The sequence below is a fragment of the Barbatula barbatula genome, assembly GCF_947034865.1.
Source record: "Barbatula barbatula genome assembly, chromosome: 8".
NCBI classification, from domain to species: domain Eukaryota; kingdom Metazoa; phylum Chordata; class Actinopteri; order Cypriniformes; family Nemacheilidae; genus Barbatula; species Barbatula barbatula.
The window spans coordinates 15,598,892-15,617,714 of NC_136771.1; the positions used below are offsets into that span (position 1 = coordinate 15,598,892).

The following is an 18,823-nucleotide window of genomic DNA, read 5'->3' on the forward strand; positions in this document are numbered from 1 at the left end:
GTACATAGAAAAAGTCTTAGATCTTTGAGTTCAACTCATGAAAAATGGGAGCAAAAGTGTTGCGTTTATAATTTTGTTCAGTGTAGATCTCATGTCACAATGCTACAGTTTACGGATTATTGATTTTTCATCTTAAATGTTTTCATCTTGCTTGATGCTTTTAAAATTAAACCGATTCCACTTTAATGACAACATGGTTGAAACCAGTAAAAGAAAACCACATTTTGATTTTAAAGCCTGTTGTTTTAATTCAACAAAGAAGAACTAGGAACAAGAGCGCTGAACCAGCTATCACAAATGTTTTAAAACAAATCAGACAATCAGTGAGAACATACATAAGATACAAAAACAAAGCCGCTTTGGATGTGTGCTTTTTTGGTGCCCAAAGTACACCTTGCATACATTCAGCAACTGTTGTTCACATATCAGACGATACAAAATTCTCTAAAACAAATGTAAATGACAAAATCTTATGCAATACATCTTTACCACACTTTAGACTGTATTTTCACTGGCTTACATTTCCAGTTACAATGGCTCTGTGAGTTGAGGGATGTGGAAGCAATCTTTCAGGGCTGACTAAAGTAGTTTAATGTTCTAAAATCATCAGTCAATGTACAGGTTAACAGCATTCTGAAATCTTCTGGACTTTAATAAAAAAGCGTGCTCAGGAAACTCACACCTCTGCTGGTGTGCTGAGCTGTTGGGATGCAGAACCTAAACCAGAATTCTGACTACTGGACAGGGTGGAAGAAATTTTCTTTTTAAAAAGCCGCAAACAGAGTGTCATTAGTTCATTGTCGACAACTGGAGCACTGGTGTAGATCTGTTTGGTTGTGCCCTATATGAGTAGAGAAATACAGATGTATTAAACTTGCAGAAAAACAGATAAATGTTTATTGCAAATTGTATTAAAACTGCAATCTGTAACCATTTTTAAAGAAAAATCAGTTATTGATCAACTATATTAAAAAGTGTGGTATCCTTACCATACATCAATACACAACAGTAAAATAAAAAAATGATTTAACCATGAGTGGTTGGGTTGGATCTTGTGGGCAATGTCAGGTTGATTTGAAGAAAAGATTAAAGAAAAAAAGGAGACCATTGACCAAAAGAGAGGTGTGGCCATTGGGCTGGGTTTGTTACACAAAACTGGTAGCCTAGCAGATTTTGGAGAGTAACGGTAGGCGATATGAAAAAAATCCGATTATTATTCCATTTGGGTTTTTAGGACTGTTTTGTCACACTAAGCAATTCAGAAAAATAGCCCATTTCAATCAAAGCAGGGGTGGACGCTATGACCATAATCTTTCACTTTTTCATAATTATATATTTTTTGACAGATCTGCTTTAATGCGTTTTCATAGACAACCCATATGGTGAACTTGCACTAAGAAATTAACTTCATAAGTAACCTGCAATTTTGTTTCACGCAAAAAATCTTGTTACAGATTGCAGCTTTGTTACTGCTGAATTTACTTTAAAAATAAGCTTCTCTTCCAAATCCGGTGAGCTGCCTCAATGCATTTCCTACAAAGCTCATAACAGTTACCTTTTAAACCAGCATTTCAACAGATGGAACAGAACCATTATGTAGTAGTGCTAATACTTTTAATAAGCATATTTATAAGCAGTTTTTACTTTTCTTGATTAGAAATGATTTTCTCAGCCATCTTTGAAAATGTATTGCTTATTGCAATGCCTCAGTTTTTTCCTTTTAGTCTAGAGATACATGCAGCTGCATTAGATTAGGACTGTTCTTCCTTAGTTATGAGGCCTTAAATACAGTCTAAGTAGGCAGCTTACCAGGAATTGAAACAGGATAATTTCTAGTTTCAGCTAAAATCAACCCCCAATGAAAGATGATATAAGCACCCTGTCATTTTTCAGCAACTGTTTGCGTATGGCAACATCCCGGCGAGCACACAGTGCCTTGCAGCAATGGCTTAAACTCCTTAGCAGGTTGGCCCTTTCCATTCTTCTGCTGTATGCAGCCATGTTTAGAGCTCCCATATCATGCTCTAACATTTTATCAGTATCTTGGAAACACAAACAGACGGCAAGTTAAAAAAATGTGTCCAATTCAATAAAAAACTATACTATAATCAAAGATATTTAAAGAAACTAAAACCAAGAGTTACATAATCCATGTAATCTTTCACCTTTAGGATCTTCCAGCTCTCTGGAGCAGACCTCTTTAACCTTGCCCAGAAGTTGAGGCCCAGCCAAAGTTCTGGACACTCCTGCTTTGAGCAGCACAGCCCCTGGCGTGAATCTGAACAGTGCTGCCCCAGGAGCTCTGGACTCCTGTTGTTGCCTGGGTATCAAACTGGACCAATCTACATCAATCACATCCACAGGCCCTGAAACAAAAAATAATAATATGGTTGATTATTAAAGGAGTAGTTCAACCTTCAAAGTTAAAATTCTGTCATCATTTACACACCCTCTCGTCTTTCAAACAGTATGACTTTCTTCGGCAGAACACAAAATGTATTTTGAAAATGTGGTAACACAACACAGAAGTGAATGTGGGGCTGTGCTGTTCTAAGCAATGCAAGTGAATAGGGCTTAACAACATTCTTAAAAATTTCTTTTGTGGAAGACATACAGGTTTTAAAATTACAAGAGGGTGAGTAAATGATGACAGAAATGTATTAATGTATTAATTGAATTTGTATGCGAGTTGCAATTTATATTATTCAGATGTTACATGTATGAAATGTTTTTGAATATATGTTGAAGCAAGCATCACTTCAGTTTGTTTGAGTTTATTGATAGACCTGCCTTATTTTAGATCCTTCTTGGTATGTGCAGATGAACAGAAAAAAGATCCCCTTTATATCTTGTAACATGTACAGTGCAAAGTAACTGTGACTGTTATAGATTGGTGGCCAGTACAGGGATGTTGAAGTGGCAGGTCTATGTGGTGTTTGTATTTTAATGTGTGCATTCTGCAAAATAAATGTTGGTAACGTCACACGGCGTAGAGGATGAGAATGAACCCCTTGTTGATTTCACCGCTGGACCTTTTAATAATAATACATTTATTCATATAGTGCCTGTTTTCTCAATGTACTTTACAGAAAACATCAGGTAAACAACAATAAGAACGCTGCACATATATAAATGTTATTCAATACAAAATAACATGGAGAAGAGAAAGCTCTAACACCCATGGAGAGATGCCATGTCTTTGGAACAACAAAGAGACCACATTGAGAAGAATGCAGATTGCATTGATGTGTAAGGAGATAAAAATCAGACAGGTACTGGGGAGCCAGGTCATCCAAAGCCTTAAATGTTAACATAAGGATTTTAAAATCCATACAGTACCTGATAGAAAGCCAATGCAAGGACTCTAAGACAGGAGTAATATGATCACTAGACCTGGCCCCTGACAGAATACTAGCAGCCGCATTTTGCACGTATTGAAGTTTAAAAGGGTAAAGGGAGGTTTCATATAATCCAGCAAGAAGACCATTACATAAGTCAACAGGTGAGAAAACAAAGTAATTTATCAACCTCTCAGCAGTTGAGAAGGACAGCATAGGATGCAAGCATGCTACACTTCGGAGATGAAAAAACGTATTCTGATTAAAAGGCTCAAATTACAATGATGCGTCAAAGTTATAGAGCCAGCATTACGCTGCTGATGGGGAGCATACCTTCAGGCTTGGGGACAGAAAACTATTGCTGTGATCAAGGATTGGATGTCTGATAGAGTTGTTGTTGATCATTTAGATTAAGAGATCTTAGAAATTGGCCAAGTGGATAAATATACATGCTAAAAAGTAATGGCCCCAATACTGACCCCTGTGGGACACCAGTTTGAACTGGACCAACCTTGGATCTAAAGCCAACAATACAACCAAATTGACCGCGGTCAGTAAGATATGCCCTGACCCATCCAAGAATGGCCTCTGACAAACCAAATACAACAGTATTCAAGACGATTAAGTAAAAGTACATGGTCAATATCAAAGGCTGAGCTAAGATCCGAGAGAATGAGAAGGGACAGAGAGATAAAGTCAAAAGTGACTTTAACTAATGCAGTCTGAGTGCTGTGCAATTTCCTGAACCTGGATTGATGAAGCTCAAAAATATTATTTTCTATTAAATGGTTATTTAATTGGGCCGCGACTACACCCTCTAGGGGGACATAAATTATTAAAGCATGATTTAAAAAGACTACCCGGCAAGAGATCAAGTATGCATGGGTTAAGCATTCAAGATCTGGGAAAGTGAAGAGAAGAGACACTTAAATTTGATGCTAAGCTTAAGAGTCACGCTCATATCCACTCCAATTTCTCCTCCATTGTTCACACCACCATATCATGCTAAACCCTTACCAGACAAAGTGAATGATGTATTTTATGGCCCACTTGTGAAAACTGAATTATGTCAATTTGATTCTGATGATCCTGTCTCAATCGTAGAATGCTGCGAGGAATATCTTTCAAATAGACCCCTCTCAGATTATGAAATCCTAAAATCCCTTACCACTGTGCTAAAGGGGGCGGTTAAAGACTGATTGTTAGCCGAGAGAAATCATGTAGTACATGTAGAGAGTACTTACATGAGAACAGATTAAACGAGAATTTTTGCATGCTTTCCTTACAGATGATAAACCTCTTTTAGAGAGGACAAGGCCCCACAGAGTCCATTCGTGATTTTGCTTACCACTACCGAGCCCTTTGTTTTGGTGGAAGATAGATATGAATGAGAAAGAGATTGTTCAAACCATCTTGAGAAATTGTAATCCCAGACTTGCAAGTTCATTAAGAGGAAATGCGAAGGAAGTGAGTGAATTGGTGAGGAGTGGAACACAAATAGACAGAGACTTTGCAAAACGATATTGGAGCTAGGTTAATGCTGAAACTCGGAGAAGAAAATATAATCTAAAAAGGCGACAATTTTACTTTCAAGTTGGAGATTTAGTATGGGTTCATATGTATCCTCTGTCACGTGCCGATGAAAGTTTTATGGCTAAACTGGCCACAAAATGGAAAAGTCCTGCCAAAGTGGATAAGTGTCTAAGTCCTGTTAATTACTTTGTCATTCATGGATCAGCCTGAAAAATGTTGAATGCATTGTTGTTGATTGTATGCATTGTTTATGTGAGTTTAAAAGAAATTTAGTTAGTATAATTTACTTCGTTTACCCTTGGTAGAGGATTGTTTTATGGTGTAGACCCTGCTCATCAGCTGTGGCTACAGGTGTGTATTTATGATCATTGCTTACACTGCTAAAGAGACTTTGGGATATTTGCTGCAACTTTGCAACTGGCCAAGTAACCAAGAACAGAGTAACAGTGCAGCAAATCCTAATCCTCCTCATCTTCAGATAAGACATTTTCATTTTTTTACTTGATGATCTCAACCTGCAAATGACTGCGAGGGTCATACCCGTTTACCATACTCCTATGCTCATGCATCAGAAAACTTCTTGTAACTTTTGAATTTGTACAAAGGCATGTTTTTGTATGCAAGTTATGTGATTAATGTCATTCAGATGTTACAAGTATGAAATGTTTTTGAACATAAATTGAAGCAGGCATCACTTCAGTTTGTTTATTGACTGTATTGATAGAATTGATATTAGAGCCTTCTTGGTATATGCAGATAAACAGAAGAAAAGATCCCCCTTTATTTCTTGTAACATGAACAGTGCAAAGGAACTGTGACTGTTATATTATGATTAGTTATGTACCAGAAATCTTTTCATCGTCTAGCTGTTCGTCCCTCTTTTGACTGTCTGCAAGAATCTCGTCCAGTTCATCGTCACTTATTGGCTCATATTCCTCACCACCTGACACAGAGTGTCCATCATCCCCCTTTGCATCCTCCTCTTCTGAAACAAAACACAAACACAGTGAAATGTACAAATATTAATATATATGTATATCAGCCTATAGTATAAAACAATGTAAAACATTACTTGCCTTCAAGGTCATCCATTTTCTCAGGCTGAGATGCTTCCCCTTGCAGGTTTGAGATATTAACAGGCTTTTCTACATCTATAAGGGCTTCTCTTGGCAATAGTGGCTCATACTCAACTCGCTCGATCTTTACCTCAGCTCTGCTGTTTGGTTCCCTGTGAGTTTGAGGGTTAAATGGGAGAATCCTTTCCCGTTCTCTCTCTCTTTCACCACGGTTTCTATCCATCTTGTCATGTGCCAGAGGTCCTTCAGGTAAAAGCCGCTCTCTTTCCCTCATGTCCCGCTCTCTAACTGCCTCCCGGTTGCCACGGAGTGCCCGGCCACCCCAATCGCGAGGTTCTGTTTCCCACTCCCGTTGTTGGGGTTGCTGATTTTGCAGTTGCCGATTTCTCTCACGCTCCCGTTCCAACGGATCGCGATCTCGGTCCCGTTCCCGACTGTCATAGGATCCGGCTCTTGAGCGAGCCTGACGTTCAGACTCTGGTGAACTGCGACGAGAACTTTGACTTCTCGAGTCCTGTCGGTCTGGAAAGCAAAACATTTGATTTCTCCATAAAATATACATTTAAATTACAATCACCACCACCTTATAAAAATATGCAGGTAAAAGTGTAGTAACCATGTTTTTGGTGTATTGATTACCATTGCAAAACCATGGTTGCACTACAAAAGCCATGGTTAAACCCTCATTATTGAACCATCAAAACCATCTGTCATTCATCATCGATACACCCATTTTTTTTCTTTTATTTAATTAACACTGCATATAAGAAATGTATTGTCCGTTTAATATCTGACCTGCGTTTCTCTATTCTTATCTTGGGTGTGTGGTTCTAGGAGATGGCCGCTGTGCGTGCGCGTTTGTGTGTTGGTGCGTGTTGTGTCTGATTCGGTGTGTCTCTCTTCTGTGTTTTCACCTTTTTTAGTTTTTTATTGTATTACCTTATATGTTTTGCTTATAGTCAATATTTTTCTTATACAGCTGCTTTGTAACAATGACAATTTTAAAAAGCGCTATATAAATAAAGTTGACTTGACATCCCACCTTCCCTGTCCTACAGAAATTTCTAGAATTTTCTTAGTGACAATTGGAAAATATTTTAAATGTGAAAATTTTTACTGTTTTTGTTCATTTGCAATATACCGATATATCCTAATGAATGATTAGCTTGAGCTAAACACAACTCAAATTTATTTATATAGCACTTTTTACAATATTCTTTGTTACAAAACAGCTGTACACAAAACATATGGAGAAAGTAAGATGGATTTTGATCGATGGATGCACTTTTGGAGCTTAAAAAAATCAACACTCGTTCACTCCCATTCTACCGCTTGGAAACAAAATGATACATGGTATTATAACTGAATATGGTTTTCTTCTGGAAGAATAATTCAGTCAGTTAAGATACCCTGAGGTGAGTAGAACATGGGGAAAGTTTGATTTGCTAGTGAAATATCCCTCAGACACATGTGTATGTTTATCAAAATTTTACAATGGCCTAAAAAGTGCCTGATCAAATAAGGATTTAGAGTGTAGACTACTTTTCAGCCTTACCTGAAGATGTACTCCGGCTGGGTTCTCCTCTTCGTAGCTTATCAATTCTTGATTTTCTTTCTCCTCCTGCGTATTCACTGGCAACTGCTCTCTCTCTGTCTTTTTCCTTTTCTCGTTCCCTCTCTCGGTCCCTGTCTCGATCACGCGAGTTGGCTCCCTGCATGCGTCCTCTTCGAGACCTAGGTCCCTGCTGGGCCTCATCACGCTGAGCCGACTCATTAGAGGATGAGCGCAGTTTTCTCAGTGAGGCCCTGCTTTGGTTGCTGCCCAAACTACTGTGCTGCTGTTTGTCGGTCTGCTGTGGTTTGCGCAGCATGTGTTGCGGCAATAACGGCTGTAAAGGAAGAGACTGTATCAACATTGGAGGATCAGGGAGCAGAGGGGCAATAGGGGGGTCTGTATGGTCCCTGCCTACACCTCGTGCACAACGCACGTGGGGCCGCTCAGACAAAAGCATTCGCTCTTGAAGCCTCTCAGACAGCTGAGGAGCAGAGGACTCGCCTCGTTCTGGTACATCCTCGTCAGACCAGTCACTGAAGCTAGCATCGATTTTAGCTGTGAGAGAACCCTGTCCAGCAGCTAAGGCCCTTTGGGATGGAAGGTCGTCCTTCTTGATTGATGGGGGTGTATGTGGCCCATGTCGTCTCTTAATGATAGGGTGCTGGGTTACTAGCTCATCGTCAGAAATATCCGACTCAACACCACCTGAGCGTTTACGCTTCCTATCTAAACCTTTCTTCTTTGTTGTCTTGCGTGGGGATAGAAGATGCTGATGGGCCTTGGCCACAGTGGAGCATGATGGGACCTCAAGGTTACAACGTTCCTCTCCACCAGTTGGCCCATCCTCCTCTTTCTGGCTCTTTTTCAGATTTTTCCTCTGACATTTAGGCTTTTTCTTGCCCTCCTCATGAATGACTGAAAAAGGGTTTCGGTCCTCCACTAAGGCAGAAGGAATCAGAGCAGCAGTGGGTAGTTCTCTCTGCTCTTTAGCCCTCCTAGAGTCACAGATGCTTGTGTTAGCAGAACCATCTGGAGGTTGTTCTCCACGTCGCTCTGGTAATCTCCTTGCTCTCTCACTGTGGTAATCCACCTCCTCGTTTCGGCCACGGCTATCGTGTTTATCACCACAGTGGTCTTCATCCTTCCAGCGAGTGTGTTTATCATCAGTAAACAAGTGGACAGGGGAACGGGGTGTATCCTGAGGACGAACAACCTGACTTAATAGTCGGTGCTTATCTCCTGTGGACAAAAAAACAAACTTGATATTACATTCTAGTAGTGCATCTAAGAAACACTTAAAATGTGTGCGTTTCTGCCGTTGCGATAACATAATCCCGCTAGACAGATTGATTTAAGCACGATCTTAATGGCAATTTTTCTGGGTTGCTGTGGAAGAACATCTATAATTTATTAAATAAAAAATAGAAAAGAAACATTAACTAGGCTTCCTACACATTTAAAGGGGGAAAAAGAGAATTAATGGTTACCTTGTTTTCTGCAGTGAATGTTTTCAAATAAAAGCTGTTGTCCAATTTTTCACTTTTGTTTCAGTCTAAGGGAAGTTTATATTATATTATCGGCTTCCAATTGTTAATCATGATCGGTTATCACTATCAGCCAAAATTTAAATATTGTAGGGCTGCAACAACGAATCGATAAAATCGATAAAAATCGATTATTAAAAATGTTGGCAACGAATTTCATTATCGATTCGTTGTATCGCGCGACTATAACGCGCGCCACATGTTTGAGTGGCGTGAGCGTGGCGTTTCTGTACGGTAGTTAATTGGAGTATTCATTTGCAACATTTTAGTAATAATATCTCATACTTAATAGGAATATTAATGTATAATTTATTTCAATATTCACTTTTTGTTTCTCCAAAAATGCATTATAAACATGATTTAACTCCTGATGTTTTCTACAGTGGACATGTAAACCCCGTAACGTGCAGATGTTGGTTTAATGAAATTCAATTTGAAAATACGATCAAATAAATGATGATTAGCTTTCAAACATCAAAATGGCATTCATTAATATGTATTCGTGTACAAAATTACATATAAACATCTTTTCCTATTCTATTTTGCCTGGAAACGCTTCCAACACGCTTGCGTGTCTCGTGAAAAATAGGCGTCGATTCAATTCCTAGCATGCACGCGTTTTCCGTGCGGCTCGTCTCACGCAGGCAGTGTGCAAGCTCTAACCTGTTAACATGGGAGCCGATTTAAAAACGGTCACGCCAGGCTTCTGAGACGCTCACGCCACGCATCTAGTGTGTCACAGGACTAAAAAAAGTTGATCGCGCCGCGCAGCATAGCGGAGAAAAAATAAATTAAAAAAGCAGAGCGGAGGTAGAGGAAAGACCATCAGAGAGACCCGAAAAAATTCCAGAAAAAAACAGCAAACCATGAGAGGCTTCTTGATGGGAAATGCATCATGTAAACCACAGCAAGCTGTAATAATAATATAATAAGTAATAATAAAGCTTTTGAAATATGTTTTGCAATGTCAGTTCTATTTTTCAATAAAGGGTTGAAAATGAATGCTTTTAAAAATTTGTATCCGATTCATCGATTAATCGAACAAAAAATCGACAGATTAATCGATTATTAAAATAATCGTTAGTTGCAGCTCTAAAATATTGTGTTTGAGGTTGGGGTTATCAGATATGTAGGTCACTTGGTTTTGATTTTTTCTTTATTTGGCATCACTCAATTTTTCCTTTTTCCATATTTTTTCTTAATGCAAGTATCACAAAAACATCCCCAAAAATAATTCATAACTATAATTACAGATTTAGGTTAAATAAGCAAATATCTAGAATCATATCGTGCGAGCGCTGCTGACTGACTGCTGCTGGTGTTTGTTCTTTCAAAGAAAACCGTACCGCTTACCTTTTTCTTCAGTGCTGTTGTAACCTTCACTGTCTGCAGGGCTGACATCACGCGCTCTTTTAGGAGATGGCCGTGGACTGGGAGTGGTCTCTGTACGTGGTCTCTTACGGCTGCAAACACAGATGGCAAACATAATTGAACACATCTGAAACTCATTTAAAATTTGTGATTTAAATACAGAGGCAAAATGGACAATGGAAGAAAACGGAAGACAGTTTCTTTTGCAATAATGGTGGAGTGAGTGCACTTTATTCCACTTTCACACTGCAAGATAGATACATGTATGTCATACTGTTTAAAATGTAATTGTTGTAAAAGGCTATTTAAAAAAATCTAAACATCAAAAGTTAAAATACCTTGAAACATCTATAATGTACATACATAACTTTTAGTTCAGATTTCATGTAATACTTAATAATGTGTGTCAGTAGGAAATTTTAGTTTACATTTCAAAATATTCCTTTTGCCATAATTTGTAATAATCCAGTGATATTGTTCCACAGAGATCTGATCTCATCATCAATGATGAGTCTGTCTTTTATTACAGCTAGAGAAAAACTGAGACCATCTGAATACAGAAGAACTGTGGCATTGTCTCAAAGACGCCAAAATAAACTTGCCTGCAAAGCTACCTAAAAAAAATGTGTGCACCATTATGCAAGTATACAGAGAACAACTATATGCACAAACGTGTTCAGAGTAAAAGAAGCTGTGTGTGATACTCTAGATTAGATTATAAATTTGACAGATGCTATTTTAAGAAGGTGATGAGGGGGTCACCAGTGCATCAGAGATGCATGTACTGCTGCTGGGCTAGGGACGTGAACGTTTCCCATTCATTACTCAACCACCTTGTTCATTCAGGAAAACCTACTTGGGATCAAGAGAGCCAGGGGCGTGTATAAAGACGACTATGACGGCCCACAAACAGCCTGTACATGCACCTGTCATTTTTACTGACTGGACATGAACATTTGTCTACTTAGTATTTTATCTCTGACAACAGAATCATTAGATATGTAAACGACTTCGGCTTTATTGGGTATTAAAATACAGTTTAAAACACCTTTCTTTCATGTACTCGCTCAATTGGTTGTAGCAGCCACCAAGTAAACGGATGAAACAATGCATGTGTACAGTATCTGTATACTGGAACATTCACTCCTCTTAAAGCGACAGCAGCATATTCCTGCTGTCTGTTAAAAGTCAAGGAAATCACTCACTGCTTGAGACTCAAAAGCTTCTGTATCTTCAATTACGATTCATCTTTTTTTCATTTGTATATATGCAATGTTATGTTTTATTTGATTACTTTAATCCATTTCTAGACCTTAAAAGGTATATATACAGCATCTTATTTTCTGCTTTGCTCTGTTGTTTTATTGGTGCTGTTACTTGTAGCTTGATTATTTGATCTTATTTTTATTTGTCAGCAGTCCTTTTTCTCTGAACATGAAACAAACCGAACCGAAACCGTGGCCCTAAAACCATGGACCTTAAATCACAAACTGACACAAACTGAAACTTGAGTAAATTAAACCGTTACACCCCTAATGTATACACATTGGTAGACTACACTCACATACAACTTCCAACTTTAGAGTCTTTCTGTGTTAATATTTTTCACATCATCAGCCAAAATATAAAAAAATGGTTTACTTGTTTTGTAGCTCAACTTCGGACAAGATAAACATCTTATTTTAAATACATTTGAAAACTGCTACGTGCCAAAATAATTTAATTCTTGAATCAGTTGCAAGCCTCAATGTGAGACTGCCCTCTCGCAATTCGCATGAGCGGCATTTAAAAGGGGATTTCTAGCACAATTCAAGCTTAGGAACCAAAATGTATACTATAGTTGATGTCAGGTTTAAATAATGATCGTAAAATATGCTGTTTAATTGTCATTTTGCCAGCGATTTTAGAAATGAATGGTGCCAGGGTAGACTTTCCAGCTTTCTGAAGCCTGCACTTTAAAAGACAGTGCTTCGTAAAGGTTTTTATTTAACAAAAAAAATAATCATCAGCAACCTCAGATTTTGGATAACAGCAGGGCAGTGATGAATTTATGAACTACTTCACAAATAAAATTGTTGAAAGAGAAAAAAGTATAACTATGCAACCAGAGGCTACACTTGCAGATCAAACAACTAACTACAGCGCAAGGAGTAATTGCAATTATTTTCTACCGTAGATCACGATGAACTATATAAAATCATTAGATCATCTAAATCAACATGCATGCTAGACCCTATACCTACAAATCTATTGAAGAGATATTATAGATCCTCTCTTAACATTATTATCTCTGACACCAGGACATGTGCCTAAAGCATATAAGGTGACCGTTATAATGGCCCTTGTTAAAAAACCTCAACTCGACACTAAAGAAATAGTTAACTACAGATCTATATCAAATCTGTAATTTAAAAAGTAGTTTCAATCAATTATGCCCCTTCTTCCTTAGGAATGACATCAATGAAGATTTCCAGTCTGGATTTAGAGCACAATTTTTTTATAGACGCATCTTTTCAACCTTGCATACACTACACTTCCACAATGCAAATCCTCTAAGGGTTTAGGCTGCACTAGTTAGATCAGTGGTTCTTAACCTGGGTTCGATCGAACCCCAGGGGTTCGGTGAGTCAGTCTCAGGGGTTCGGTGGAGGTCAAGACACACACCCGACTCATGATTCGTGATGACACACCCCGATTGGCCATCATTGGCTGCAGGTGATCACACAACATCGCTTGGCCTATCTGTGCTGCAGGGAATTTGGTGCGCCCAGTAGTCGACTTGTGACTGTAGTGATGGTATGTCGTGTGATTTATTTCTTAATATTTTAATCCTTTCATACTAACTATGTCGAGCAAAAAAAGAATTTGGTCGGACGAATATGTACAATATGGATTCACGTGTATAACGGAACGTGATGGGAGTCAGCGTCCTAACTGCATGATTTGCAATGCCAAATTGAGCAATTCTAGTCTAGCACCGGCAAAACTAAGAGAACACTTCCTTAAGCTGCATGGAGATGGACATTTTTTTTACTGGTTTTGTTCTTTAAAACACAGTGATGTTGATGCACGGTTCATTTTGTGCACCAGTAAAATATATACCTATGTTTTGAATTTGAAAAAAAATATATTTTATTTTTCCAATTAAGAAGGGTTCGGTGAATGCGCATATGAAACTTGTGGGGTTCAGTACCTCCAACAAGGTTAAGAACCACTGAGTTAGATCAACCAGAACCAGGAACACTTCCCATAACAACTGATGTACTTGTTGCATCAAAGAGTGTAGAACAGCAAGCTGTCTTTTCTCATTGTTCCGAGGTTACCACAGCGAGCAGGATGCAGTCCATGCCCAGAGCTGATGGTAGAGCTGAGAGATGTAAGCGGTGACCCGACAAGAGCTGAGATGGTGGAGCTGAAAGAGGGAAATGGCGACCCGACAAGTCCTCACTACAAAATTTCAACTGCTATTAGAATATTAATGATAGAAGTAAACCTATTATCTACCTTTTTACAATAATAATACTATTTATTCTCTATATACTATAAACACTGTTCAGGGTGTTTGTATACCTGCGAATCTGAAGAGCTGTTTAATTGTCTTTTATTGTTTCCAACAAATAGCAAATGAATTTCTGTTGTGTTCTATTTTAATATTTTCTGTCAAGCTGCTTAGATGGCAAATTATGATAAGCACTACAGAAATAAACGGAAAATTTACAACGGTCAAATCTTAATAGTCATTCTTAAAAGTACTTCAATAGCAACTGACATATATGAACAAAGTACTCCAGTGAGCTTTGTAACTTACGTGTTCTTTCTCTCTTCTTGAGTGTCTCGGCCACAGCGATCATCTCGAGACTCATCCCTTCTCTCCCTTCTCTCTTCTCTCCCCCTTTCTCTTTCTTCCCACTCCCTTTGCCTTTCCCTTTCTCTCTGCTCCCTCTCGCGCTCCCTTTCCTTTCTCTCTCGTTCCCTCTCTCGCTCGCGCTCCTCCCTTTCACGTCCCCTTTCTTTTTCCTCCCTCTCCCTTTCCCTCTCTCTTTCACGTTCCCTTTCCCTGACTCGCTCACGTTCTTTTTCAGCCTCTCTTTCTCTGTCTTTCTCTCTCTCTCTCTCCCTTTCCCTCTCTTTCTCTCTATCCTTATCCTTATCCTTCTCCCTATCACGAATGCGCTCATCTCGCCGCTCCTCCCCTCGATCATTCCTTCGATCATCTCTTCTTTCTTCACGCTCAAGGTCCTCAACACGCCCAGAAGAAGGTGTCCTTTGCTCTGTTGAAGAATAGGTACAGATCCTGTGATCAATAACACTTTCAAAGTTTTCATGTCCTGCTCACTTTTACATTCATATGTCCATACCCAACCGCTTGATTAAAAGGCAAGTTTAACTTTAAAATGAAAAAGTTAACACCTCTTTCTCTGTTGTCACGGTGATCTCTCTCTGTATGTCCAGCCTTCCTGTCTTCTCTGGCTGGTTCTCCTCTCTGTCTATCGTGGTCATAACGATCCCGATTACTGCTCCTTTCAGAACTCCTCTCTCTGAAACTGCCCCGGGACTCCCAGCTGTCACGCCCACAAGTACTGCTAGTGTCAGCCTGTGATGCTTTACCACCACGAGCATACCCTAAAACAAAAATGCACACCAATCATTTAATAATACTGTTATATCTTAAAACTAGTATATATGCTATAGTATCAAGAGAAGTATGTCAATGAGCTGTTTTCAATATGCTTTAAGAGAAACCATGTACCAATTCATTATTTTAAACCATTCCAGAGTATTTTCTCCATAAAACTGCAGTTTGCCAAAAACAATTTAAAAAAGAAAAGTGGTTCTCGGTCCTGGTTTCACAGACATGGTTTAGCTTAAGCCAGGACTATGCCTTAGTAGAATTGTGAAGAATACATTACTGGTGTGCGTCTCGAGACAAAACAATGGCACTGATATATTTTAAGATATTTCCGGCAAGTTCATTGAAAATTCTGTAAGATTAGGTAAAGACAGGTCAAACATTTATTTAGTCTGAGACCTTTGTCTGTGAAACCAGGCCTTAATATTTTAGGAACATTGTTCACGCATTAAAGGCATTGTTTAATATTTTGTCTAGTGAAGATGTTAACTCTCTGAGGACTGAGTGTGTTTTAGGACCCTTCAGAAGTTTTGACATGTCTTGACATTTGTGTTGCTTTCAGTAAAAAGTCTAATGGCACATATCACCGGATTTGGCACAATCTATGCTACAATAATATGCCATCCATTTGTATGCACATTTGGAGTAGAACAACATCAGGTTGACTATTGTGTGATTAAAGTTGCGTCAATGACGTCATTCATAAATAAAATAAGAGCTAGGAAATGGTTTACAACAAGACTTGATGCGTGCGGGCAGTAAGACACTCGTGTGCGCGCTGTGTGAGTATGGCAGGAATCCCGCAAAATAGCCTCTAAATATATAGTATCCAAATACAAATAAACTGTTGTTCATCTATTTCACAAGAACAAGAACAACAACAACTTATCTCAAATAAAACCATTTTAAAGCGCGAGGTCTGTGGTAGTGGGCTATGCAGTAAAAGAGCAGCAGGTGGATCTCTACAGCAACCTTACGTTACTTCAGATCTGAAGTGTACAGACCAAACTTCCCTTGCATTTACAACAAGTGACACAGCAGCTTACATGAGAAACATTTTAGTTTAATAAATCCCAGTTTAATAAAACATGAAAGAAACAGAATAAGTAAAAGAATAGCCTATAATATTAAAAGATCTGCGTGTTAAAGCTAGCGCACTGAAAAATAACACCTGTTTCACAAATACTCCAACAAACACATACATACAAGTGAGTATACAGTACGTATTGCAGTATACAGACATGCAAAAATGTGTTGTAACCTTACAGCTCATTGGAAAAATGCTTCATTCCTCCTGAAGAGTGATGAAATTAAAAGATATTGTATCATGTATACTTGCATGCCTTTGGTATGTCATAGAATAAAGCGAAGAAGCTGTGGAAAAGATTAAATATTGCTTATTCTACAAAGATATTCTAAAATGGCCTGGACATATTTGTTGGTAGCCCTTAGAAAATATAATACATAATTGGATTATAGTGATATTTCAAACTAATACGTTTCTTTAATTCGTATCACACATGTATCCAATCTTGTCATCAGTCATTCAGCCTATTTTAACGGAGAAAAGTAGTGACTGTGCTGTTTGGTATCATTGTGTGCCCCACACTGAACATGGAACAGAGAAAGCACAGGATAGAGTTGTCTGAGGAGCTCAGAATGAAAATAATAGACAAGCATGGTAAAGGTAAAGGCTACAAGACCATCTCCAAGCAGCTTGGTGTTCCTGTGACAACAGTTGCAAATATTATTAAGAAGTTTAAGGTCCATGGAATTGTAGCAAAGCTCCCTGGGCACGGCCGCAAGAAGAAAACCGACCCCAGATTGAACAGAAGGATAGCGGGAATGGTAGAAAAAGAACCAAGGATATCTGCCAAACAGATACAAGCTGAACTCCAAGCTGAAGGTACATCAGTTTCTGATCACACCAGCCGTCGCTTTTTGAGCAAAGGTGGGCTCCATGGAAGAAGAAGATGACCCAGGAGGACTCCACTTTTAAAAGATGTTATGGATGACTTTCTTTTGAGGATGAATTATTGTACTCCTCAGCAAGCCATTATAGAGTCCGTTTTGAATTGGATAGAGTTCTGGGTTCCTCACCACCGTTTGAACTATTTGCCTGGCCGGGGGGGCTGCTAGAATTTTATAGTTTTATTTAATTAACACTGCATATAGGAATTTATTGTCTGTTTGATATTTGACCTGTGGTACGCTCTCATCTTGTGTGTGTGGTTCTGTGTGTGGCCTATATGGTAAAAAGCGCTATATAAATAAAGTTGACTTGACTTTGACAAAAGTACAAAAACCTGCCAGTGTGAACAAAAATATGAAAACCTAGATGTAAACATGCATATAATGCAGAATACATGTTTTAGGAACAATCTATGATAACACTGCAATATTAGTTCCAATATGTAGGCACCTACATTAACTTATAAAAAACTATAAATCTTTTTTATGTTCAATTCAACATTTACTAAAATTTTTGTTAACAGCAATACACTGAACCAATATGAAAAAACAATTACATTTTGTTTACATTTACAAAAATGAATAAATACTGTACTACAAATGTACTACACATAGTTAGTTCATGTTAGTTAATACATAAACTAATGAAAGTGTTACCCAATCTAGATTGTAAAGTAAACTCCAAGTAAAGATGACTAAACAACAATTTAACCACTAAGACAGTTAAAACTGAGAATCTTTCTGATGTCTTTTAAAGGTTAAGGAAACTATTCAGGAAGGAGGAAGCTCCGTGGCACTGATAGCTGACATTTGAGCTATCCTTGTCACAAGTCCCTTTATCACTGAGGACTGGAAGATGAAAACTTTCACACTTGCAACAATGCCTCTCGATGCACGACATGATACTGGTGCCAACAAAGCAAAATGGCTGGAGAAAAGGAAAGCAGTCGTTTATGACAATGGATCAAATGTTGTGGCTGCATGAAATGAAATTGCTAGCAGAAAAACATAACTGGGTCTTTGTTCGCTGTACTGGGCACACACTTCAGCTTATTGTGAACAATTCCCTTACTGTGTGTTCACACCGAGCTTGAATGAGGCGTCAAGCGCGAGTGATTTACATGTTAAGTCAATGCAAAGACGCGTTAGATGCGCTTGCGGCGCGAATAGCGCGAATGAGGCGGCGCGAATGACGCGAATAGCGCGAATGATGCGAATAGCGCGAATGACGCGAGTTGAAAAATCGGATCTTTGGCGAAAATTCGCGCCGCGTTAACCAATCAGGCGCCTGCTCTAGTAGTGACGTAGACGACGTAGCGAGCAGAGGCAGAAATAAAAAATGGAGGACAAGCTCATCTCAGTGTGTGGACACCCGGAGCTATATGATACGTGTTCATAAAAATAGGAATAAAAAGGATCTTGCTTGGAAGAAAGTGAGTGAGGAGGTCGGAGAATCCGGTAAATTGTAAAAACATTTTCGTGAAGCGAATTTCACTCGCGAATGACGCGAATTTCACACGCGAATGATGCGAATTTCACACGCGAATGAAGCGAATTTCACGCGCGAATTAAGCGAGTAAACACAAAATTTTCAAGCGTCCAACTACTCGCGAATAGCGCGTTTTTGACGCCTCATTCGCGCTCTATGTGAACACACAGTTAAAGAGACCGGTATCAACAAAGCTCTTGGAGCGGCAAGGGCCTTGGTTGAACATTGTAAGATAAGTGAACTGTTCCATACTAAGCTGAAAGAAAATCAGAAGCCGATGAATACACCAGAGCATAAGCTGATACAAAATGTCAGT

At 38.8% G+C, this 18,823-nt stretch overlaps 1 protein-coding gene across 3 annotated transcripts in view; it reads right to left on the reverse strand.

Annotated features, from left to right (window-relative positions):
• Positions 1-226: 226 nt before the first annotated feature.
• The window catches only part of zc3h13 (zinc finger CCCH-type containing 13), a 48,514-nt gene continuing 29,917 nt past the window's right edge, over positions 227-18,823 (reverse strand). For 2 of the 3 annotated variants that reach the window (XM_079462884.1, XM_079462886.1), the window contains 9 exons: positions 14,828-15,040; positions 14,226-14,688; positions 10,400-10,509; positions 7,503-8,741; positions 5,948-6,469; positions 5,716-5,856; positions 2,166-2,366; positions 1,879-2,042; positions 227-841 (listed from right to left, as the gene is read on the reverse strand). In XM_079462884.1, the coding sequence (XP_079319010.1) occupies positions 677-841; positions 1,879-2,042; positions 2,166-2,366; positions 5,716-5,856; positions 5,948-6,469; positions 7,503-8,741; positions 10,400-10,509; positions 14,226-14,688; positions 14,828-15,040 (3,218 nt within the window). In that variant the 3' untranslated portion in view covers positions 227-676. The remainder of the gene's footprint in view (positions 842-1,878; positions 2,043-2,165; positions 2,367-5,715; positions 5,857-5,947; positions 6,470-7,502; positions 8,742-10,399; positions 10,510-14,225; positions 14,689-14,827; positions 15,041-18,823) is intronic. The other variant, XM_079462885.1, reaches the window with a different exon arrangement.